This window comes from Heterocephalus glaber, unplaced genomic scaffold (genome assembly GCF_053883595.1).
Source record: "Heterocephalus glaber isolate CG9 unplaced genomic scaffold, H.glaber_assembly_v1.0 deba00001497, whole genome shotgun sequence".
Taxonomy (NCBI): Eukaryota; Metazoa; Chordata; class Mammalia; order Rodentia; family Bathyergidae; genus Heterocephalus; species Heterocephalus glaber.
Genome location: NW_028258320.1, coordinates 17,138,434 through 17,161,275, shown reverse-complemented (window position 1 = coordinate 17,161,275; position 22,842 = coordinate 17,138,434). Strand labels below are relative to the sequence as shown.

The 22,842-nt window shown below is 52.3% G+C and overlaps 1 protein-coding gene across 1 annotated transcript in view; it reads left to right on the top strand.

The window, feature by feature from the left end:
- Adamts14 (ADAM metallopeptidase with thrombospondin type 1 motif 14) overlaps nucleotides 1-22,842 on the top strand; it is an 80,042-nt gene that overhangs the window by 25,472 nt on the left and 31,728 nt on the right. The window contains 4 exon segments of the mRNA XM_004846214.4: nucleotides 3,085-3,275; nucleotides 18,984-19,067; nucleotides 19,706-19,853; nucleotides 22,093-22,198. Of these exon segments, the coding sequence (XP_004846271.3) occupies nucleotides 3,085-3,275; nucleotides 18,984-19,067; nucleotides 19,706-19,853; nucleotides 22,093-22,198 (529 nt within the window).

Below are 22,842 nucleotides of genomic sequence, written 5' to 3'. Positions count from 1 at the left end.
GACCCCTCCACCGTGGCTGGGAAGAAGAATAAGTCTCCCTCAGGCCCTGTTTGATTTGAGGCCAGTTCTGAACCAAAAGACCATGAATCCCCCTCCTGAGGAGAGGCCTTAGGGAGGTCTAGCTCCAGGACCAAAGTCTGGGCCACACTGTGGCAGCAGTGGGCTACTGGAGACGGAGTTCAGCCTCAGGGAGATAGGGGTGTTCCTCTCCTGGCCTAAGGCTGCTGCCTGAAACTCCCGGGGGCAGGCTGTGGGGTCCAGCCCACCTATCTGTGGTCCCTCCTTGGAAAGAGCGGTGACAATCAGAGACTTCCTGGACACCCATAGCTCTGAATGGAGGGAGCAGTGGGCATGAACCCTGGTGCAGAGAAGCGTCCAGTGTGCCAAAGTCAGTGTGATGAGCTTGAGGGAGGCAAGAAGTCTCCTCCCAGCTCTGCTCTGCTTCTTGCCTGAGGGGCATCTGCTGAGCCTGCTCAGCAACACAGCCTTGAGGGCTCTCCCTGCCTGGGCATCTAACCTACCTCTGCCTGTCTCCTCCCTTCATCCCTCAGACCCTGGGATGCTCTTAGCTGACCCCTTGCCCCACACAAGCTGCAAGACCCTGGAGGATAGACCGCAAGGTGGCATCATCTTTGTGTCACTGCTGTGGCCCCTGTTCCCATGGGCTGTCTGGCCTCTAAAGAGAGGGGAGGATGCCTCGGGCTTCATTAGACCTGCATCCTAGCCAGCTGCGGCTGTGGAGGGGCTGCCTGGCCCCCGGCTCCAAGGCACGGGGTCCAGTGTACGCCATGGACTTGAGTGCAGCGGACTGTCCCGCTGGGCACTCAGGTGTGGCCTTGGCTGCTGCTTCCTGAAGATGTCATGTGTGTCACACACACACACACGCACCCACGCTGACTCACCAGTACACACACCCCACCCCACGTCTCCACGTACACAAACACGGACCTGTGCATCCGCACCGCTCACACCCCTGCTCACATGCATCTGCACACACTCCCATACTCTGCACACTCACACCCATATAACATGCCTGCCCACACACCCACACATGTCACACTCTCACATACTCTATACACACAGCAGACCAGACCATACACGCACACTCTCACGCATACACGTGTCTCTGAGGGGCGCATAGGGGACTTAAGCAATTCTGTCCTCAAGGGCATGGTGGGAAATGAAACCGCTCAGAGTTTCGAGGTAAACTCCTGTAGCTGGGCTTCCTAGGCCCTCAGCGACTCCCCTGTGGGCCACCCTGGCCTTCTTTCTAGCTGCTCTCTGGACACCCCTGCCCCAACACTGCCCTCTCCTCCCACCCAGGCTGTTCTCCGTAGCCTTTCTCCCTCCCGGTTGCTCCTAAGATGGCAGCCGGATGTGGTCAAGGCATCTGCGTCTGTGGCCAGGGCTGCTGCTGTTGCTTTTTTTTAAAAATAGATAAAATTTTACCATTTTAACCAACCATGCTTAAGTAGACAATGCAATGGTTTCTTGCTATATTCCCCATCACCCCGGTCTAATCCCAGAACATTTCCATTGCCTGTTGAGTGCAGTGGCAGATTCCTGTAATCCCAGCCTTTAGGAGGCTAAGGCAGGATCACAAGTGTGAGGCCAGCCTGGGAATTAACAAGAACTTGTCTTGCAATAAAACAAAACATTTCTGTTATTCCCACAAAAATCCCCATGTCCATTGGTTGTCACTTCTGTCTCCCCCTCCCCAGCTCCTTGGTTGTCATCTGTCAACTTTCTATCTAAGGATCTCCTATTCAGGACATTTCCTATAAATGTGTAATATGTGGCCTTTTATGACTAGATTCTTTTATTCAGTGTATTTTCAAGGTTCGTCTGTGTATGGAGCCACTCATTTTTATGGCAGAGTAATATTCCATGGTGTGAATGTACTGTCTTTTATTTACCCACTCATCTGTCCGTGCACATTTGGGGTTTCCTGGTCTGGCTGTTAAGGTAATGCAGCTCTGAGCATCTGTGTGCAAGTTTTTATGTGACCATAGGCTTCTGGGCTTCTTGGGTGGGTACCTAGGGGTGGACTTCGTGGCTCACATGGTAACCCTAGGTTTAAGTTCTTGGGGGGCTGCCAACTATTTTTGCAAAGCAGCTGCATCATTTTACATTCCTGTGGGGTCCTTGGGTGGGCTCATCTAAGCCTCCCAGTGCTGCCTGGGGCCCCCGTACCCTTGCCATATCTGGTCTAGAGGGAAATCTGCTCCCAGCCTAAAAGACACAAAGAAGCCAGTCAGCTGGGACACCCCCAGAACCTGTGGCTGATGTCAGCTCCACTTGTCCTACATTCCCCGCCTGTCTGCGGAGAGGCTAATCGGGGGGTTCCTGATGTGGCCTAACAGAGGAGGAGGATACCTGGGTTTACAGTCTGGGTTCTTACCGTTAACTTGCTTGTGTGACCTGGGGTGAGTCACGTAACCTCTCTGAGCCTCATCTGGCAGACCTGGCAGGGAAGGCTCCGTATTCTACCTGTAGCATTTAAATTTCCAGGCACTGCTTACATGTTGGGGTGACATTTATTTTCCCCACTCCATGGAGGGCACCCTTGCCCCTTCTCTTTCCCTCTTGGGCCCCTCTTTCTTTCTCTCCAGATTTTAATGAGCTGCTGATTCGCCGTTAGACAGTTGGGCAGTCAGGAGCTGTTGCACTCAAAGTATGTCATATTTCGGAACATTTCTCATTTCAGATTTTTGGATTCGAGATGCTGAACTGGCAAAGTCTGTGCAAATATCCCCAAATCTGAAAACCTCTAGTCCCAAGGGTTTCAGATGAGGGATCCTCAACTTACAGATGCTGCTACCGTCTGATTTCGTACCTGTCACCTCCACTAGCCAGTGGACTTGAGAGTGGAACCCCTTTGTCACCCACCCACCATGCACCTGCTAAGCACGGGGCCTCCTGCAGCCACCTCCTGATGCAGGCTGGAGGTGTAGTAGTGACATCTTTATGTCCCCAGCCCCTGACCCACAGTCTAGGGGCCTCCAATAACTGTGGATAAATGAGTGTCATTAGAAGCCAGTGCTGCAAGTGTCACAGTTTCACTCTCTGTCCGTCTTGTTCCAGCCTTCGGCCTGGGTGACCTTCCCAACCTCCTGGGCCTGGTGGGGGACCAGCTGGGCGACACAGAGCGGAAGCGGCGCCATGCCAAGCCTAGCAGCTACAGCATCGAGGTGCTGCTGGCGGTGGATGACTCGGTGGTTCGCTTCCACGGCAGGGAGCATGTGCAGAACTATTTGCTCACCCTCATGAACATCGTGAGTGTCTGGTGCCCAGGGACGGGGCCGGGCGGGCCACTGGTGTTGACTGCTCAGGCCGGTGCTTCCCAGAGGGTACACAGGGAGTCACTGCTTGCTCCTATGCATAGTCTTGGCAGCAGTGTGCCAAGGTCCAGTAGGCTCAAGCTGGCCTGATAGCCAGCCCAGACTGTGCCCCCAAGGCCATCAGTGGGAGCCTGGGGACAGTGGCTTGGAAACACTCAAAGCCTGACTCACAGTCTGGAGCCTCACTTGCCTTGGTGTTGAAGGGATGTCCTTGAGATTCATCCCAGCAGAAAAATGCCCAACTCCAGATGGGAGACAGCTGGGGAGCCTACCATCTCTGAGGGGGTCCCCAGAACCTTGGTGTGGGCCTTGGGTGTTCACAGAGACTTGAGGGACAGGGTGGATTCTGAACTGTGGCCAGGCCCATGCTGCTGTCCGGCAGAGGTGCAGGGTTCTTGTCATAGAAAGGCCATTTTTTTTTGCAAGAAAAAAATCAGAAATGTTCCTCTTTAAAGGTGGGTTTTAAAACAATATTATGAGCTGGGGATTTAGCTCAGTGGTGCTGCACCTGCCTTGCAAGCGCAAGGTCCTGAGTTTGAACCCTGGTACAAAACAAACAAATATTATGGAAAATTTAAATCCGGATATCTAAGTGAAAATTCCAACTTGTAAATGTTTAAAAAAAAACTGCTGGGAATGCTAAACAAAAACACACCTGCAGGCCACATTTGGCACCTTGGAGCTAAAGGGGCAGAGACTAGGGAGGAAAAAATGGAGAAATCACTAGAGGTGGCACCTGGGCCTTTTCTGCTGCGACTGCAGGATACCTTCGTCCTGGTGCCTGCTGCTACGGGGCCAGGAAAGATGGGACCAGTCTGGTGATGTGAGAATGAAGGTGGAAATAGTGAGGACTGAGGCCCAACGTGGGGAGGGTGGGTGGTACCCCAGGTCCTCCCATGCCTGGTGAGTTGTGGGATCAGACCCTGCTCAGCGGGGACACTGGAGTTCACACAGGAAGGAGGTAAGCAGTGGAGTGCAAGGGCCAGTGCCACATCAGCAAGAGGTGGCTGGGCAAGTGTCCTTCACCTTCGAGGATACAGGCAGGGTGACCAGGTGATAAATCATGAGGCTTTATCATGAGGCTCATGATAAACAGTCCTCTGGAACCTGAGAGTTGAAAAAGAAGACATACATGTGTGTGTAAGTGTGCATACACAAAGCCAAAGGCTCCAGCCCCACACTGGCCTGGTGGCCTTAAGGTTGAGGGTTTTTTGCTTTAAGATTAGGATCCTCAGACCTGTTTGAAGAGAGTGAGGAAGGTGGCTGACCATTTTCTCATACAGACCAAAAGGTGACTCTGTGTGGGCCCAGTTTGCAACAGAGTTAACCTAGTCTAGCGTGGGCAGTGTTCAGAGATTCTAATTGTCATGGAACTGTTTGTGATACTGTGCTGAGGGGAATATTAGAGAATCAGCTGAGAGTGCCAGCTCTGACACTGCCCTTGTGGCTTTGTGTGAGGGGGGTGTTGCTAACCCTCTTGAGTGCCCCCTTCTGTGCTTTTATTTATTTAATCAACAATTTTGTTTAAAAACTGCTTTTAGGTGCTGCAGATTGAACCAGAACCTTGTGTAAGATAGGCACTTGCTCTGTCACTGTGTCACACCCTCAGCCCCTCCACCTGAACTTTTATTTTTATGTCTGTCTGTCTATCTATTTTGGTTTTTTGAGGCAGGATTTCACTGTGTAGCTCAGGCTGGCCTCAAACTCACATTAATCCTCCCGATCCAGCCTTCCAAATGCTGGGATTACAGGTGGGTGTACCAGGTGCATACCTGGCATACCTGGCTTCCATCTGCACTTTTAAAACAGCAACAGTCCTTCCTGTGGAGGGTTTTAGGGAGGGTTGGATGAGGCACACAGGGCATAGCAAGGTCGTCATGTAGCAGAAGCACTCAAGAATTTGTTGTTGATGGCAATGATGTGACTTGAATGGAGTGGTTGTGAGTGGCCGTGCCTTTCTTTCTGGGAACTGAGCAGTTGAGATCATCAGCCCATAGCCACCCTCTCAAACATCTGTAGAGAATAAAACAGCAGGATGCTGCTGGTGTTGCCTGGGGTCCATAATCTGGCCGAAGCTCATGCAAGTGACTGCTGGGATGGCAGCCCTTAAATAGCCTTGGGACTCGGGCAAGGGGACCATCTTTGCCTAAGATTCTGTAAGTTGCAAGTGATGAAAAACCAGCTCTATGTACATTAAGGTAATTTGTGAGCTCCTGGGTCAAACTGCAGTAGGGAGCAGTTGGAGCTGGTTGTAAGAGTGGAACTAAGAGTCTTGGATGGGTTCTGTTTTTAGGGCCCCATTCCCTCAGTGACATCCACATTCTCTCTGACAGACTTCTCTACAAGACAGAGTCTGGCCACCAGAAACACAAGGTCGCCTCCTATCAGCCTACATCCACGGCCAGAGACACAGCAGGTTTCCCCTATAGTTCCCAGGCAAAAATTCCCAGGAAGAACTCTGCTTGGCCTAGCCTGGGTCACATGATCACCCTTTGGCCCAATCACTATACGGTAGAGAAGAGCCAGGTAGTTTTCCAAAGGTAGAGAGGGATGAGACACAGACTTGGTCAGGCACCCCAATTTGTGTCTGCTACAATGTTTTTGTTTTTTTGGTACCAGCGATCGAACTCGGGTCCTTGCGCTAGTGAAACCACTGAGCTAAATCTCCGGCCCTCTGCTACAATGTTTAACACTTCAGCACCCCTACTTTTTCACAATGGCAACTGTTTTTTAGTTCATTGTGATGGCTAATGATATGTACAGTATTTAGCATGTGCCTGACACATAGTAAGTACTCTCGTAATACTGTCTTATTACTATTAATGATATTATTTGTCTTTGTGTATATGTGAATGGGTTGCACTTTACTTGAGTCTCTGAATGTAAGTCCCTCGAGTGGAGGGACTTTGTCTGATCCATTCTGAAACCCAGCACTGTATCTGAACTCTGCTGGGTGGTTGGTAAATGTGGCAGTGAATGATGTCTGAGAGAAACAGGTGGCTGGCACCTGTGGATATAGGAAAAGGATACCAGGGTTTCCATGGGCAATTGCACATGGCATCCCTGTTGTATCATTAGAACCATTTTCAAGGGTCCCCTAGGAGCCAGGGTTGTTAAGCTTGACCCCAGTTACTTAGGTCTCCCCATAACCTTAGGAGGGGCCTGAGTGTCCTCCATGTCCTCAAGTAGAAACTGGGGTGTGGAGGACTGGCTGTCCCTTGCTAGTCTCCGATGTGGTCAGCCACAGGGCTGGGATTGGGAAGCTGCCCTGTCTACTCTGAGCTCACCCTCTAATGGTGGCCTCATGCTGGATGGAGCTGTCTTTGGCTGCTGACCCAGGTGTCAGGGAGGAAAAAAGTTTGCCTTTTTATGTTCGGTCCTGGAGAGCTTGTGAATTAAACTGACAAAAGACAGACTGGCAAGAGACTTTATTTACCAGAGCGTCCTGGAATGGGAGTGCTCAGGGAGTGACTCAGAGGGGTGGTTGAAACTGGGAGCTTAATTCCTCACTGAGGATGGAGAGAAGGGGAGAGGAGAAGAGGACAGAGAAGGATGAGAAGGACAGGTAAGTTTCTTTAGGCTAGACAGATAGGCTTTGAGGAGCACAGACAGAGATGAGGAAGTTTGTGGTGATGTTTGATTATGTAAGCTCCAAGGGTCAGACATTTTTATGGCAGGAAACTCCCCTGAGGGGATTTCTGTGGCCTTATTTCCTTGAAGTTCCTGCTGTTAGTCAGTAAGAGGATCTCTGAGAAGGTTTCTTTCTGTATCTGTTGAATTTCAAGTGTCTGCAGCTTAAGATAATCTCTGTCCCGACTCTGAGGTTCCAGGTGGGTCCCCAGGAGTGACCCTGGGAGGTGCATGTGCCTCCTGCTGAGGCTGCTGCTAGAGGTGTGACCTCACATGCGAGGGTTTAGGGCCACTGTGGCCTTGGCAGGGCCCGCATAGGTGCCCCGGCTGTTGGGTCTTAGCCCCACTGGGGGGTTCTCAGGGGGTCAGCTCAAGAGAAGGGGGTCTGCCCTCTGGGGCTGTGGCAAAAATCGTACATGCCTTGGAGGTATATAGGGCTGAAGGCAGCACAGCAGGACAGGTTATGGGGTAAACAGAGCTTTGTTTCCCAGCCAGAGTTTGGGGGCTTCCCTTAGAAACAGGAAGGGATCTTTTGATGGGTCATAAAAGGAAGTAGTTTCTTTCCACAGGCCAAAGTGTACTTTTGGAACTTGCCCAATTGAAACGAAATGAGTTCAGAAGGGCCTGGCAAATCCCTCAGAACTGGAGCTGTGAGACTGCGGACAGCACAGGGAAGAAGTGGGAAGTTTTTTCTAAGCCCTTGAGGTCCTTGATGTGGGGGCAGCTGCCCACCTGTCCTCCCAGAGCCCCTCCTCATGTCTGCAGGACTTTACTGCTGGAAGCAGGTAAGCCCATGGCCCACTCCAGCCCTCTTGGCCCCAGTACCATGTTCAGACTTTTGACCCTTGACCTCTAATCTATGACATAGCATACACCTTGTCAGCCTCCCTGCAGACTATGCCCAGAAGACTGGGTCTGGTCCTTCCCCTGCCAAAAAGTGGGTGAGGAGGATAGAAGGTGTCTTATCCGAGCTTCCCAAGGCTGGAGGTTGGGTCATCTGCTCATTACCAGCTTGCTCTGTGAATCCTGAACCGGGGCCTGGCCGGGTACAGTTGAGACAGCTTCCCATGAGGCCAGGCTCCTGGGGACAGTGCCCCTGCAGCCCTGAAATGGGCTATGGCTTGAGGAGCTGTTACCTTGCAGACCTTCTGCTGTCATGGGGGTACATGGGCCATGTGGGGCTGTGGCTTCTGGGGCAGAGGGTGGCCAGCCCAGCTTGCTGCACTGGAGGTGAGCGGGTAGGCAGCTGACAGCCTCTCTGCCCAGGGGACCTGCAGCTCATCCTGTCCATTGTGCGGGAGCTTTTGTCTGGCTGGGACACTTGAGTCATGGATTCTCCTAGGGGACTTTGTGGAGCCAGTGGAATGGGTGTCCCTTTGCTCTGTCTTGGAGCACCCGCCCACCTGTGACCTGCCTGATCCTGCTTTCGGGCCAGGGCTAGCCTGGTGGGATCAGAGAGTTCTGGTTCCCAGGATACATGGGCCCATTGTGCTCACTTGGGGAGGAGGAGCAGAAGCAGGTGCTGGAGCCATTGGATGGCTGTAACAGCAGTCAGGACTGTCCTGTCTTCCATTTGCCTTTTGCACCAACATGGGGATGTACTATAAATATTCACAGCTCCAGTTGATGACAAGGACCTCTCTTCATTCCCCCTTCACCTGCTGGTAGGCCTTGGGTAGACTTATCTTTCTCTGTGCCTCTTTACTCATTTTACCAGGTCACTTCCCTTAAGACTTCTTCAAATCTCAGGACTAGGAAATCATAGGAGTCCTTTAAAACATAAGGGATAGTTGTTTTCAGTATTTAGTGAGCATTAGTTGTATGCTAATTATTAGATAGACTGATTCTGTAAGCCTCAATCCCCAGGAATAATTAAGGAACCACTGGGATGGTGCTGAAAAAGCTTAAGGGAGGCAGACTGGAGCAGAGATGAGTCTTTCTGGAGGGGGTGTGTCAAGCCAGCCTTGGTGGAGAGGGAGTCTGGGCCAGGGGAGGGGTGCAGGCTGAGCAGGGTGGCAATAGGCAGCACTTGGGGCTCTGGAGGCAGGAGCAAGGAGGCACATGGCTGTTCAGGACAGGTGGCGGAGGCCTGACTATGTGGGACAGCATAGGCTCTTGGGTGGAGAGGAAGGATGAATAGTTGCTGATGTGGAACCCTGGGTGGATTTTGGGGAGGAGAGGGTATCCCAGAGGGCAGCTGAGGCTGGGCAGGCCAGTGGAAAGGCCCTGGGGAGAAGGCTGCTGCAGCCTCCTGCAGCCATCACAGCATCGTCCCAGCACCTGCCTTGACTCTGCCATGGAGCTGAGCACTTTGCAGGTGGCCCATTGGATCCCCACTGTTCAGGTTTAGGCTCTGGGGAACCTAAGCAATGTGGTGAGTCTACACAGCTCGTAAGTGGCAGAGCCCGACTTTGAACCTAGGTCTGTCTGATTCCAAAGTTTATACCCCTCTCCTCACTGCTACTGTTGCAGAACTTGATGATAGGCAGCTCTGGAGAGGGGGAAGTGAGACCCTGGCTGCCCAGTTGGGCAGTGGGAAGAATGCTGCAGCTTTCTAAGAATGTCTGCCTGCGAGGGTCTCCCTGGGCAGTCAGGCTCCTAAAGCTTCTCCCCTGGGTGTGTTCCTGCTCTTGATTTGGGGCTGTGTGTGTGCCCGTGCCTGCCAGGTGCTGCAGGGTCTCTCTCCTGTCCAGGGTGATGTACATCATCTTGGGTGAGAGCCCTTTGGATGTGGGGATGCAAGAATCCTCCTGGGGCCTGGTGCTGGAGCAAAGGGAGGGGAAGAGATACAAAGAGGCCCTTGTATCCTCCAGTCAGTCTGTAGCCTGAAGCTTCCAGGCTGTTTTCTCTGGGACCCCTTTTGGCATCCCACCTGTCTGGGAGATAGGCCCCCTGCCCATCTCCACTCCCCACCCTGCCTCACCTGGCTTACAGTTCAAAGGTGCTGGGGCTGGTTTCCAGGGAGACAGCGCCAACCATAGAGTCCTCCTAGCTGTGATCTGCCTTGAGCCCTTTCCCATTCTGGGCTGCTCAGATGCCTTTTTGGAAGAGCTTGGTGCCCTTCTAGACCCAGGCAGATGGCTTTCAGAGCAGGGCCTTGGTGGTCTCAGCTGTGAAGGTGACATTCTGTTGACACCTGCCACATTAAATATCCACCATAAAGGCTGATTTGGAGCAATGCAGAAATCCTTGCCTGCTGATGGAGAGCATGCTCTGCCACGCCTTCGGTTTTCTTGGGTAGAGTTGTCTGCAAAGCAGCTCTCTTCCCTGATGCAGGAAGAATGGGAATCCTCCTCCTTCCTCTCTTTTTAGTCCCTTTCCTCTTTTCTGCCCCTAAAACCTTCCACCACTTTTGCTAATGGCAAAATCTCATTTACTTTAAGGCAGTAGCTTGTTTGTTTTTGTGGTGCTGGGGATCAAGCTCAGGGCCACACGTGTGCTAGGCAGGAGCTCTGCGTGGGCTACACCCCTGGTTCAAGGCAGCAGTTCTTATCCGGTGACACTGGCAATACCTGGAGATTATTTTTTGTTATCACAGCTGGAAGCAGTGGGGTGCTCCTGGCATGTGGTGGGTAGAGGCCAGGGTTGCTGCTACACATCCTACAGGGCACAGGACAGGCACCACCAAGAATGAGCACTGTCAAATTATCTGTAGCAGAAGGTTGGGGACCACTGGTCTGGGGTATTAACTCGTTTCTGCACACAGGTATTTATATTTTCAGAGTTCTGGGAAGGGAGCAGTGCTTACTACAAAAGAAAGGACAGGTGCTGCCTCCCTCGCGTGAGAGACATAATAATAATGCATAGCCCTCACGAGTGAAGAGAACTTCATGGTCCACAGCAGTCTTCCTTATACAGCATTCTACTTGACATACTGGAGGGAAGACTTCTGAAATGTTATTTTTGGGTTGATCCCATGGCTTCCCAAAATGGAAAGTAGATGTTTTAAACCAGTGGTGGAAAACCTGTGGCATGTGTGTTATTGTGATTTTTTAAAGACAAAAGATATTAATATAGTTGTTTTTTCTAAACTAAAACCCCAATATTCTGGTTTAATTGCAGCGTTGGCACGTTGCAATAAATAAGTGGGTTTTGGGTTGCAGTTTGGCACTCGATCTCTAAAAGGTTTGCCATCACTGTTTTAAACTAACAGATGCCATTGACTGAGCACATGCTCTGTTCCAGGCTCTGCTCCAACTTGATATCTGTCCTTCCCTTCCATTCTCCTGCCTCTGCAAGTTGTTTCCTCCATGCCCGTCCATGAGCGAGGTCCGCCTCAGAGTGGTGAGCTCATTCGACAGCGGGAGGTGGCAGAATTTGGGTATTTCCAGGCCTCCACCCTGCCTCTGTTTACACACAGGAAGGCCAGCCCCGAGCATAAAGGCTGCTGCATTTGCAAATAGGTCAGGGGGGATAAATGCTGAGCATTGTGGACTCATGAAAGGGACTCTGTTGGGCTGGGTGGGTCTGTCCCCATGGTCTACACAAACTGCCTAGGTGTAAGATGGGCCAAGAAGCTAGAGCCTAGGGAAATGGCCGAGCCCAGACTTTGGGCTCCAGATAACCTTGGAGAAAGCCACACCTTTTGGAGGTGGGCTGGTTTATAGGTACAACACTGTTCACGGGTAGCCCACATCAGCCTTTTGGAATACAAGGCCGTGGTCATGAACTTGGGTGAGGCTCGGTGCAGCAACAGAAGACAAATCAGGAGACTCAGCATCCTGTTCCACTCCAAGACCGTTGAGACAAGGCCTGCCAATGTGGCCTATGAGGGAGTGTGGAACACTGGTAAGGGTTAGATTTCAATCCAGCGGGAATGGGACCCAGCCCTGGCTACTGCCTGCGTCAGCACGAGAGCCCAGGAGGGTAGGGATCTCCGACCACAGGCAGCAGTACATTGCTGATGTACTTATTATACATGCACACCACACACACATGCATGCATATAACCCACGTGCCCACACACATGCACACACATGTACACGTGTGGAATACACATGTATTTGCACAGGACCGTGTACCTGTGTGTACCATGCCAAATCGGGTGTGCATACCCAAAAAACTTTACACATATGTATGAACATTTTCTTAACCTGTTGCATCAAATCTAAGACCTGTGGCTTAATTTTCAGATGCCCCATTATTTTATGTACTAAAGAAAAAAGCAACACCAATTAAACTCTGATATAATGTTTTATTATCACTTAGTATTTTTGTGTTTTATTAGAAGAGCCCTTTTGCCTCATATGGGGTTGGAATTTTTTTCCTGTGTTGGTCTTTTACACATGCAGAGCATGGGAAGTTAGGAATTCCCACACCTTTTCCACATTCGAGTCCTGCCCTTCCTTCTGGTCACTTTCAGCAGTCATCAGAGTGTGTGCTTCTCTGCATGGCATTGTCCTCTGTGCTGGGGGGCAGGGCAGTATGTGTGAGGGATGCACTGTGATCTCTGGATTTTCATCCAAGCCATGGACCCCGTTCTGCAAGGCTTGATGCCAATGCTGGCATGAAGGTGTCGGGAGGTTTTCAGACAGCAACCAGAACTCACGTTCCTTCTTCAGAGGGGTCATTGCCTAAGATGAAGCCACCAGGAATCATGAGGGGCTCCTGCTTGCCTAACTGCCACCTGGCCACAGCAACTGTAAACCTGAGAAGAGAGGAGCATCTGAGGCAGATGAAAGGCAGTGTGTGCCTCAGGTACGCTGGGCACTGTGTCCTGTTGTCAGAGGGGCCAGAGCTATGGAGCCAAGGGTCTGTTCTCCATATTGCTGTCATCTCCCTGGACCTGAAAAAGGTCATTGCAGCCAATCCCCTGCCTTCAACCTCTCCCATTCTGTCCACGTTCAGAAGCAGTAGTGACCAGGGAAGACACGTGAGCCGCTCAGGCCCTCAGGTGCCTGGGTCTCACTCTGGCTGTGGTTGCTGTCCTTAGGTGAACATCACAGTCACTTGGGGCCTCTTCTTGCACCATGAAAATAGAGATGATATACCACTCTCCTCTGAGCCCTGGGAGAGATGGCTGGCTGGAGGCTGACTGTGGACACAAGGCTGGCACATATAGGATGAGCCTGGAACAGCCAGGAGTTCCGGAAAGCACCAATGCTGCAAACAAACAGACAAAAGAACAAAAACAGAGAAAGAAAAAGCCCAGATACTATAGAGTGTATTAAAGAGACATAGGAATCAATAGAGGGAGCTCTCACTGGCCAAAACTGGGACCATTTGAACAACTCATCACTGAATTACAGCTCGAAGTGCAAAGCAAGTATCCGTGAGTTCATATGTTAAGTAAATGAGTGGGGGAAATGAGGCAAATTTCCTGTGCAGAGGAATTCTAAGTAGTGTCTGCAGCCCCTTACCCTGAAGGAGGTGAGTTGAACCCCCACTCCTTAAATGTAGGCTGTGGAGAATGACTTTTTTCTGAAGAGCTCCGAATGGGAAGTGGGAGAAGGAGAGAAACTTTATAGTGAAGAAACCTGGCAAACACTGTCACAGCCAGGTGACCACAGTCAACATCAACAGAGATAAGTCATGGACAGACACGCATGACAAGAATATGCTTAACCTTTATGGTCTTCACCCCCAAACCTGTAACCCCAGTCTAACCATGAGAAAAGTTTCAGCCACACCCCAATTGAAGGACAGACTACAGGATACCTGACCAGTACTCCACAAATCCATCGAGGCCATCAGAGACCTGGAAGGTCTGGGAGACTGTCACAGAAGAGAAAGAGACCAGAGAAGCCAAAGGAGATGTAAGCACATCATTGTGGCTGGGTGGAAGCTGGAGCCAAAAGGACATTAGAGGGAAACTAGGGAAATCTAGTTTCTAGGGAGTGGGTGGACTACAGGTACGGGTGATGTTCATGAGTTGTGACAAATGCTCCGTGGTAATAGCAGGTGTTGATCACAGGGGACACTGGGTGCAGGGCACAGTGGAAGTCTCTCTGGCATCCTGGCAACTTTTCTGGAAATCTAAAGCTGTTCTCAAATGAAAAAGTTGATTCCGGGTTGAGTATCTCTTGTTTGAAATGTTTGGGACCAGAATTGTTGTGGAGTTTGGAATGTCGGCATATATGTAGTGAGCTATCTATCAGCTATCGTCGCTCAAGCCTAAACACGAAATTCATTGATGTTTCATGTTCTCTTTAGATACAGAGCCTGGAGGTAATTTTATACAAATTTTTAGCACACCTGTGTTTTGACTGCACCCCATCAAATGAGGTCAGGGTGGAATTTTCCACTTGTGGCATTGTATGGGCGCTAGTTTGGGGTTTGGGAATATTTCAGATGTCAGGTTTTTGGATGAGAGATGCTTAAGCTGTAATTAAAAAGAACAGAGGGTTAGGACTTTCCACCTGGGCAGGTTGCTGGGAGGTTCGGTGAGGTGACACAGAGGCATGTGTGTGGCGTGTGAGCTGCTAATGGCAGTTAGTGTCCCCGCTACTGTGACACAGGTGGGTTACTACCTCAGGGTCCTGCTCACTCAGCTCTGGGGGAGCATCCCCAGGAGACAGGGAACTTGTGGCTTCCAGAGACCAGCCTCTGTGGGGCTCCCCTGCCCCTACTCTGCGGGAGAAAAGCTGGTCTCTCTTGGCACAGGCTGCCAGCTGCCTTCATGGGCTCTCTGAGAGCAGCTCGCCTCCTTTAGCCCCAGCCTGAAGCCCAGCATTCCTGCCTTAGACACTGAGCCTGGCTTCCCTTGTTCAGGAAAACGGATGCGGAGATCCCACACCAAGGAAATTTGAGTGCAGGGCTCTGGGTGGGTGGGAGACCACAGGGATCCAGGGGCCTAGACCTTGCTGGGTTACAGTGGAATGGGAGGTTCTAGTGTCTAGTGTTTGACTGATGGATTGATTTGATTGGTCCTGCTAAATTGCTCAGGCTGGGCTTGAACTTGCAGTCCTCCTGGCTCAGCTTCCCAGAGTGCTGGGATTATAGACGTATGCCACCATGTCCAGCCCACAGTAGCCATTTTACTGTTTGTAAATGTGTGTTTGACAGTAGGCGAGAGTTTGGAAGCATATTCCAGAAAGGCTAGAGGCATCAGGGTCTTTCTCCTACCTCCTTGCCCCCTGCCCTCTGAGTAATCCTCTCCTTTCTCACCCGACCCCAGACTTTGAAAGCATCCACCTTTGCCTCTCCATAGTCACCCACGTCTAGGGCCCAGGAGCAAAAGGTTCATTTGGGGGCAAAGATCTTTCCGTGTCTTCACCCTTGCTGGGAATCCACACTTCTAAGTGAGGACAAGGACATGGACCTTGAAAAGCACAGTGCATTGCTGGGGCTGGATGGGAGTTCATGATGAGGACTGCCCTGCAGCCCCAGGCCCCAGGAGCACAGTTTCTGCTTCCTGCTGTTGTCACAGTCAGATGAGGCAGGCAGTGGGTCCAGGACAAGGACTTGCCTTCCTTTTCTGAGCTGGGAACTCTCTTCATCTTCTAACCCAGGTCAGAGAAAGCCCACCCAGCCACTCTGGCCCAGAAACTGGTTCTGAGCAACAGAGGCCATAGAGTCACAGAGACCTGAGATTAAATCCTGCCTTTCCCTCTTCCCAGCTGGGGGACCTTGGGAAAGTCACTTAACCTCTCTGAACCTCAGATTTCTTGCCTGTGAGATGGGAATAATTCTTCTTCCCATAAGGCACTCTTGAGGTTGTACACAAGGCCCTCAGCTCAGTACCTGGCACAGAGTAGGTATTCAAGGAGCAGCAGCTCTCAGCCCATCCTCTCCCCTCTCATTGGCCAATGTCCTGACCTTTGTTTGTTTTTCTGCTACACACCCAGTGCCTATCTCAGGCCAATATGTGATGTCAAGTCCTAACCTGGGGTTCTTAGCAGAGGTGACCTTGAACTTGGCTCAGGGGTGAGAAGTTAGGAAACTGGACATGTTGTTCTTTCTGCCCTGTGAGTGTGCTTTGTGGCCGTCCTACCTTGTGGCCAACCATGGGTAGCAGTTCCTCCTCTCCCCCGTGCTGGCTCCCTGGACTTCCCTCTGGCATTGGGAGACCTCCATGGGCTGACAGGGCCCGGCCCTAGGTACATAGCCAGACTGGAGCCTGTCAGGGAGTCCCTGTGCGTGTGTTCCAGAGGAGCTGGGGTTCCAGGCCTCCCTGCTAGCCACACCTCCTCGCTATGGCACCAGCTGGCAGGAAGGCCCTGCAGTTCCGGCCAGCATGGGAAGCCCCATGCTGCCACTTCCTTGACCTGTGCAAAGCCTCAAGGCTGTTCCAGGTGAATCAAAGACACTGAGGGTGCTGCTCATAGGCTGGGGCTACTGGGGCATGTGCAGTGAGAGGCCCCAAGAAAGAATGGGCAAACCCTAGTAACCAGTGTGCTAGGCCAGTGAGGGCAGCCATTGGAGCAAGGGTCACTGAAGGCTCACTGAGTGAGGGACAGACATGACGACAGCCATCCGTCTGAATTCACGGGAGAGTGAGTCTAAGACCCTGTGAATACCAAAATCTGTGGACGCTCAAAGCCCCTATCTAAACTGTCTGCTCTTTCTGTAAACTTTACATCATTTCTAGCTTACTTATAATGCCTAATACAATGTAAATGCTCTGCAAACAGTCGTTACACCATATTGTTTAGGCAAAAATGGCAAGGAAAACCCTGTATCTATTTGATATAGTTTTTTACGAAAGATTTTCTATCCAGGGTTGGTTGGAGCCACAGATGGAAAGCCTGTAGCTACTGAGGGCTGACGGCCAGATGGCAGGATTCTGGTGCTAGTTTGCATGTTCCAGCCAACGAGAGGGGCATGTGAGGAAGGCACAGCCCTGAGGGATTTCCAGATCCTCCACCTGGTGTTCCAGTGACTTCTCTGGGGATAATGGTGGGTTTGCATGTGCACATGTGGGGTGTGGATGTGGCTGAGTAGAGTGCACTGTGCCTGTGAACCCACCACGGTCTGCTTGCAGAGCACACCAAGGAGTCCCTGGCACTGACCACACCCAGAGTGCAAAGAAGGCCACGTGCCGGCATGGGCAACCTCCTAGGATAAATGTGGGGCACGCGGGTTGAAGAGGACAGCGCCTCTCCACACCGGAGCCCCTCATTCCCATGGAGCCTTTGTCCTTTAGGGCAGGAAGGAGGGAGCCTGCCACCATGGCCTGTACGTCACGCCTTGCGATGGGAATCCACAGGGTGCTGCCTGCCTGCAGTGGTGCTTGCCTTCGGTCTCCCACTCTGGGCTTCAGCTCTAGGAAGGTCCATGGTGGAAGCCTGATGCTGGCTGCTCAGAAGTCTGCACATCTAGGACCTGGGGCAGCTGGTGGTTCCGGGCACCAGGATGAGTGGGCTGGGGCCGGGGCCTGTGATGCCTGGAGCTTTTGCTGCCATACAACCTGGCTCCATCCTTGGCTGGCCCAGGAGGGGCACGTGAGCATGAGGCAGCGCTCTAGTTCCCCTCCCAGCCTGAGCCTTTGTGTGAGACACACATGTGGTTGGAAGTGCTGTTCTCTCCATTTGGTGGACAACAGTCCCTTTGTGGGTTGTAGGTTGGTGGCTTTGCTTACAAATGGGAAAGAAGTGGTGGCTGAAGGCACAGGGAGAACAAGAGCAGGCATGCAAGCCCATGCCAGCCCCTGGGAAGCCTGTGGACACGGGTCGGAACTGGAGGCTGAGCTCTGCTGCCTGTCACTAACTGCTGCCTGTGCCTGTGGGCTTGTGTGGGTCGCTCGTGGTTCCCGAATATTTATACCCAGCAGCTCTAATGACAGCCAAAGTCACCCCCACTCTGCAAAAAAAAGAAACAGCTTCTTAGGGGTTCTCTGCTGTGCTCCAGGTCAGCCAGCTCATAAATAGCAGAGCTGGGATTGGAACCCGGGACTCTCAGAAACTGCTTCACCATTGCTGTGTCCTTCTGACTGGCTGAGCAAGTCACTTCTCTCTGAGTCGCTCAGAGAGAAAACTCAGGAATTAGTTGTAGGAGGGATGGCACGTCCCACGCCGACATCAGAGATCATACTGTTAGCGATACAGAATATGTTTCATGAAACGAGCAAAGTACAAGCTATACTCAGTGTGACTTCAATTTTACAAAATAACACACATGCATGCGTGCACACGGATGTACATGTGGCAGGAAGCTTGTTAACGGTGGTGATTATATATTGGGCTAATAGGAATGTAGATAATTTAGTTTTCTTTGTAGGGAGGTACTTAAAAGTTTTTTACAGTGAAATGTTTTTTATTTTTCAAAGAGTTATTAAAAACAGAACCTAGAGTGGCTATTGGGACAGTTCAGGACATAAGTGTCCTCGGGTGAGGGTGAGCTCCCTGCCCTTGGGGGCAGAGGCCTAGCATCTGTCCTGTGGCTGCTGTCCAGGGCTCCCTGGTCAGGGGAGTGCCTTGGATTGGGTCCTTCGGTGAATGGTGTGAGGTTTTTTCCACAGGTTCCCAGGTCTAGGAGAGGAAGGGATAGTTCTGAGCAGGGCTCCTCGAGAGCTTGTCTAACCCTCAGCCACAGCTGGGAGCCTGTTCACATGCAATTCCTGGCTGGGAAGGTCTGGGTGGGGCCGAGACTGTGCATTCTAACAGGCTCCAGGGCAGTGCTGCTGCTGGTCCAAGGCCCTGGAGCACTTTCAGCTGGAGAAGGGCTCAGCATGGCCTCCCTAGTGCCCAGGCACTGTAGGAACAGCAAGATTGCAGTGGTAATTGGAAAAGTACCCAGAATGTTAGGACCAGCAGTTTGAACCAGGGTCCCCTGAGCCAGGTGACCCCACTCCCACCCCAAGACTTTGTTTGACTTCATGGAAAGAGCTCAGGGTAGGGATTCAGCAGTCCACAGTTTGAAGCCCTGCTTTGAAGCTTGTTAGCTGCATGTCCCTGGGCAAGCCAGTTCACCTCTCTCAGCCTCGGTTTTCACATCTGTAAAGTAGAGGTGAGAATGCTTGCTTGATTTAGTCATGGTGGGGTGAAATGGGGTGCTGTACGCTGGGCATCTAACTCAGAACCTGCCCCCTGGTGAATGTTTGTGCCCCCTTAAAATGCACTCCTCCCCCTGCAGGTGGATGAGATTTACCACGATGAGTCCCTGGGTGCCCACATGAACATTGCCCTTGTCCGCTTGATCATGGTTGGCTACCGGCAGGTGAGCCCCTGCTGACTGCTTAGCAGGAAGAGTTGGGAGGAAGAAGGACCATGGAGCCACGGTGTGAGACCTGCTACAATGTGTCCAGAGGGACATGTGTTCAGGAGACTTCAATTCCGAAATCAGAACCCTGAGCCCTTTAGATTCGAAGCTCAGGGTGGAGGCATTTGAAGTGGAAAGCAGGAAGTCATGGGTTCTTTGGTGGAGGAAGCTGACAGCCCTATGTCCTTACGGAGAGTGGCCACTCTTCCCTGAGGAATGGATAGGGAAATGGGCTTCCAGAGGGGCAGTGACCAAGACAAGTCATGTCACGTTGAGCCTGGGGACCCCAGGCTGTACAGTGTTAGAAGGGGTCACTTATTCTCCCTAAATCGAGGGTAACAACTCAACTTACATCTAAGCTGTAACGATTTGATTGGATAGTGAATGAGATGTTAGGAAAACAGCCAGAGCAGTGCCTGCCTTGCAGGTTAGTCCAGGAGATTGGAAGTACAGTAGCATGTGTTCAAGGCAGTGTCCAAAGCAAGGAAGACTGTGTGGGCAGGCACTGCAGTTCCCTGGGCCTGTGGGTGGGAGGACAGCTACCACAGTACCCCGGGCTCCGACCTTTCCCTCTTGCCACTCTCCCGGCCTTGCAGTCCCTGAGCCTGATTGAACGCGGGAACCCTGCCCGAAGCCTGGAGCAGGTGTGTCGCTGGGCGCACTCCCAACAGCGCCAGGACCCCGACCATGCTGAGCACCACGACCACGTCGTCTTCCTCACCCGGCAGAACTTTGGGCCCTCAGGTATGCAAGGTACTGTATTTGCTGTGGTCAGGTGTGTGCAGCCTGCAGGGCAGAGCTGGGGATTCAGGCTGGGCCTGGAGAAGGATGGGCTGTCTGGGGAGCTGTCCCTGCGTGGATAGGTGGGTGAGCTTTGGCATGGTTTCTTGGAGAGCATGGCAAGTGAAAGGGTCCCCACTCAGGTGCCTGCTGTCTTGGTCCAGCCTGCAGGTGGCTGTGAGTAGCCAGGTTTGGGGTCTTGTGCTCAATGTCCCAGCTGCTCAGAGACTGGCTGCTCGAAGACCCCCCCCAGTGAACCTCAAGATGCTGTTGCCCACACCATGTCCTGTGTCCTATGCAGACTGTGGGGTCTTGGGGATGGTTGTGTGGGCTGCAGGAAAGTTCATGCTCCACTCGATGCCTTGGTAGCCCAGCTCAGGGACCCAAGATCAGTTCAACACCTGGATTCTCCCAGTTCTCCAGTGGGGACAGTCATAATCTTTGCTTTCCTCCCTGCCATGCTGATCAGAGGGTGAGGGGAGCATGAAATGTCCATGACAGAGTATAGGCAACTGTATGTGTCTGTAAATGTGTGCAGCTTCCCTCCCCCTAGTATTCACATGGGGAGACTGAAACAGAGCGGTGAAGAGGCTTGGCCATGTCCCACAGCAGGCAGGTCTGAGGCCAAACTGGCTCTCTAGACACCACTTTGAGGGCTGTTCTTTCACATTTAATGCTAGAAATTAGTCAGACAGCCCTACCCACCCAAAGGGCTTCTTGTGTGAACCAGTGAATCTCCAGACATGGTTTGTGGACACACACACACACACACAGGCACACACACATATACACGGAGATATGTGCACACACAGACACTGTACACGCATGTACAGGCATGTGCACAGATACCCTGCAGGCACCTGGACACACATAGAGACACAAACACACACTTACGCGTGTGCGACATGGCATGGACAGCAAATGCTAGGCCCCAACCTCCAAACACTGTAGCCTCATTATGTCCCCCAAACCATGCGAGATGCAGGACCATTTCAGTAACACTGCAACAGGGAAAGCTTGCTGTAGTTGACTGTAGGTCCAGGAGGGAGCGCTTCCCACCGGCACCCCTCCTCGCAGCCTTCCCCAGCTCAGTCTGCCCTCCCAGAGGTGCACGTGGGTGTGTGCGTGTGTGCGTGTGTGTATGTGTGACCTTGGTGGTGCTGGGGATTGAACCCAGGACCTCAAGCACTGTAAGCGCACAGTCCAGCCCTGGGTGGTTTGAGGAGCAGGCCCTGAGGCATGGGCCTCACACACAGCAACACTCTGCATGGTGGCCGTGGCCTGTGCTGCTCCGTGCCAGCCTTGCTGCCCTGCTGCAGTGTCTGTGGCCGTCTGCACCTTTGCTGGTGTCCCCACCTCTGGAGAGTCACTTTACCTGTCCTCAAGACCCGTCTCTGCCACCCCGTAAGTCATTCCTTGTGCCCCTGGATCCCACCGGCCGAAACCATTTTCTTACCCTCCTGCAGGCCACCCCTGCTCCCACCTTGCTTCCTGAGCTCTGGCCCCTCAGGCCTACCTCTAATCCAATCACATGATCTCCCTGCCAAACTGGACCTTCCTTAATGCCACGTGGGGTAGGAGAATGAGTCTGATTTGTCTCTGTTTTCTCCGTGGTATCCAGAGAAATTTTTTTCTCTTTCGTACTTTCTTTTTTTCTTTTCTTTCTTTCTTTTTTCTTTTTTTTTTTTTTTTGAGATAGTGCCACTCTATGTTGTCCAAACTGGTCTCAAACTCTCTGGCTCAAACAATCTTCTTGCCTCAGTCTCCTGAGAAGCTGGGACTAGAGATGCATGCCAATGTGCCTGGCTCCCCATAGTAGTCAACATAGTGCCACCCCCTGCCTCCACATAGAAAGCATTCCAAGCTTGTTTGTTGATTGACTGACTGACTGTAGGAAAAAGATGGTGTGGAAGGGGAGTGTGCACAGGTTCATACACAGCCCAGAAATTCCACAGCTTGTTTGGAGAAGTAGCCAATAGAGTGTGAGAAGCTATAGGCCAGGAGGGAAGCCACCAAACCCTAGGACACAGGGGTAGCTAGGCCCAGGGTTGCTGTGCATGGGTGGGATTCTGTGAGTGTCGTTCTTCTCTAGGGGCTTCTAGCACTGACCTGGTCACGATGTCCCTTCAGTGGCTGGCTGGGCTCAGACCTCAGCATGTCCCACCTAACCTGCCTATGGCCTCTCTCCCTCTCTCCCTGGCAGGGTATGCGCCTGTCACTGGCATGTGCCACCCCCTGAGGAGCTGTGCCCTCAACCATGAGGATGGCTTCTCCTCGGCTTTTGTGGTGGCCCACGAGACCGGCCACGTGTAAGTGGCATTGGGAGGATGGGCAGGGCTGGTGGCTCTGTGGCCATGGGCTGTGCCATGGGCTCCAAGGAGTCCCGGGGGTGAAAGGTGTTGTCCAGATCGGGCTCTGGTGCCAGTGTCTCAGGAGAGGCCAGCAGAGCTGGCTGGCCCAGTGTCACAGATCTGTGGGTTGACAGGGGAGGGGCCAAGGAGCACTCGGCAATTCTGGGCCTGTCCTGTGTGGCCATGAAGACCAGATTGTGGCCCTGGCTTTGGGCAGGCCAGTGACCGTGTCCCCATCACAGGCAGGCCTGCTGTCTGGGTGGCCTCCATCCCTGGCTTCCCTCTGCCCCGTGCTAACCCTTCTGAGACCCCGTCCAGCTTGCCCTGGTGCTCCTTGTGCAGAGGAGCTGGTCGCAGCCCATGGTAAACAGGCTCATTCAGAGCCCTGCCAGCGGGCCAGGCGAGGCTGGTGGGCAGGATCTATGGCCTGGAGGTTGTTCAGTGCACAGTCATTCATTCGTTCAGCCATAGTTCTTGAGCACCTACCGTGTGCCACGCCCTGCTCTAGGAATGGCGCCATGGCAGAGATCAGGACAGAGGCACCCTCCAGAAGGCCCTGCCAATATAGGGGCTGAGCCAGGGGACACCAGAGGGCCAGTGGT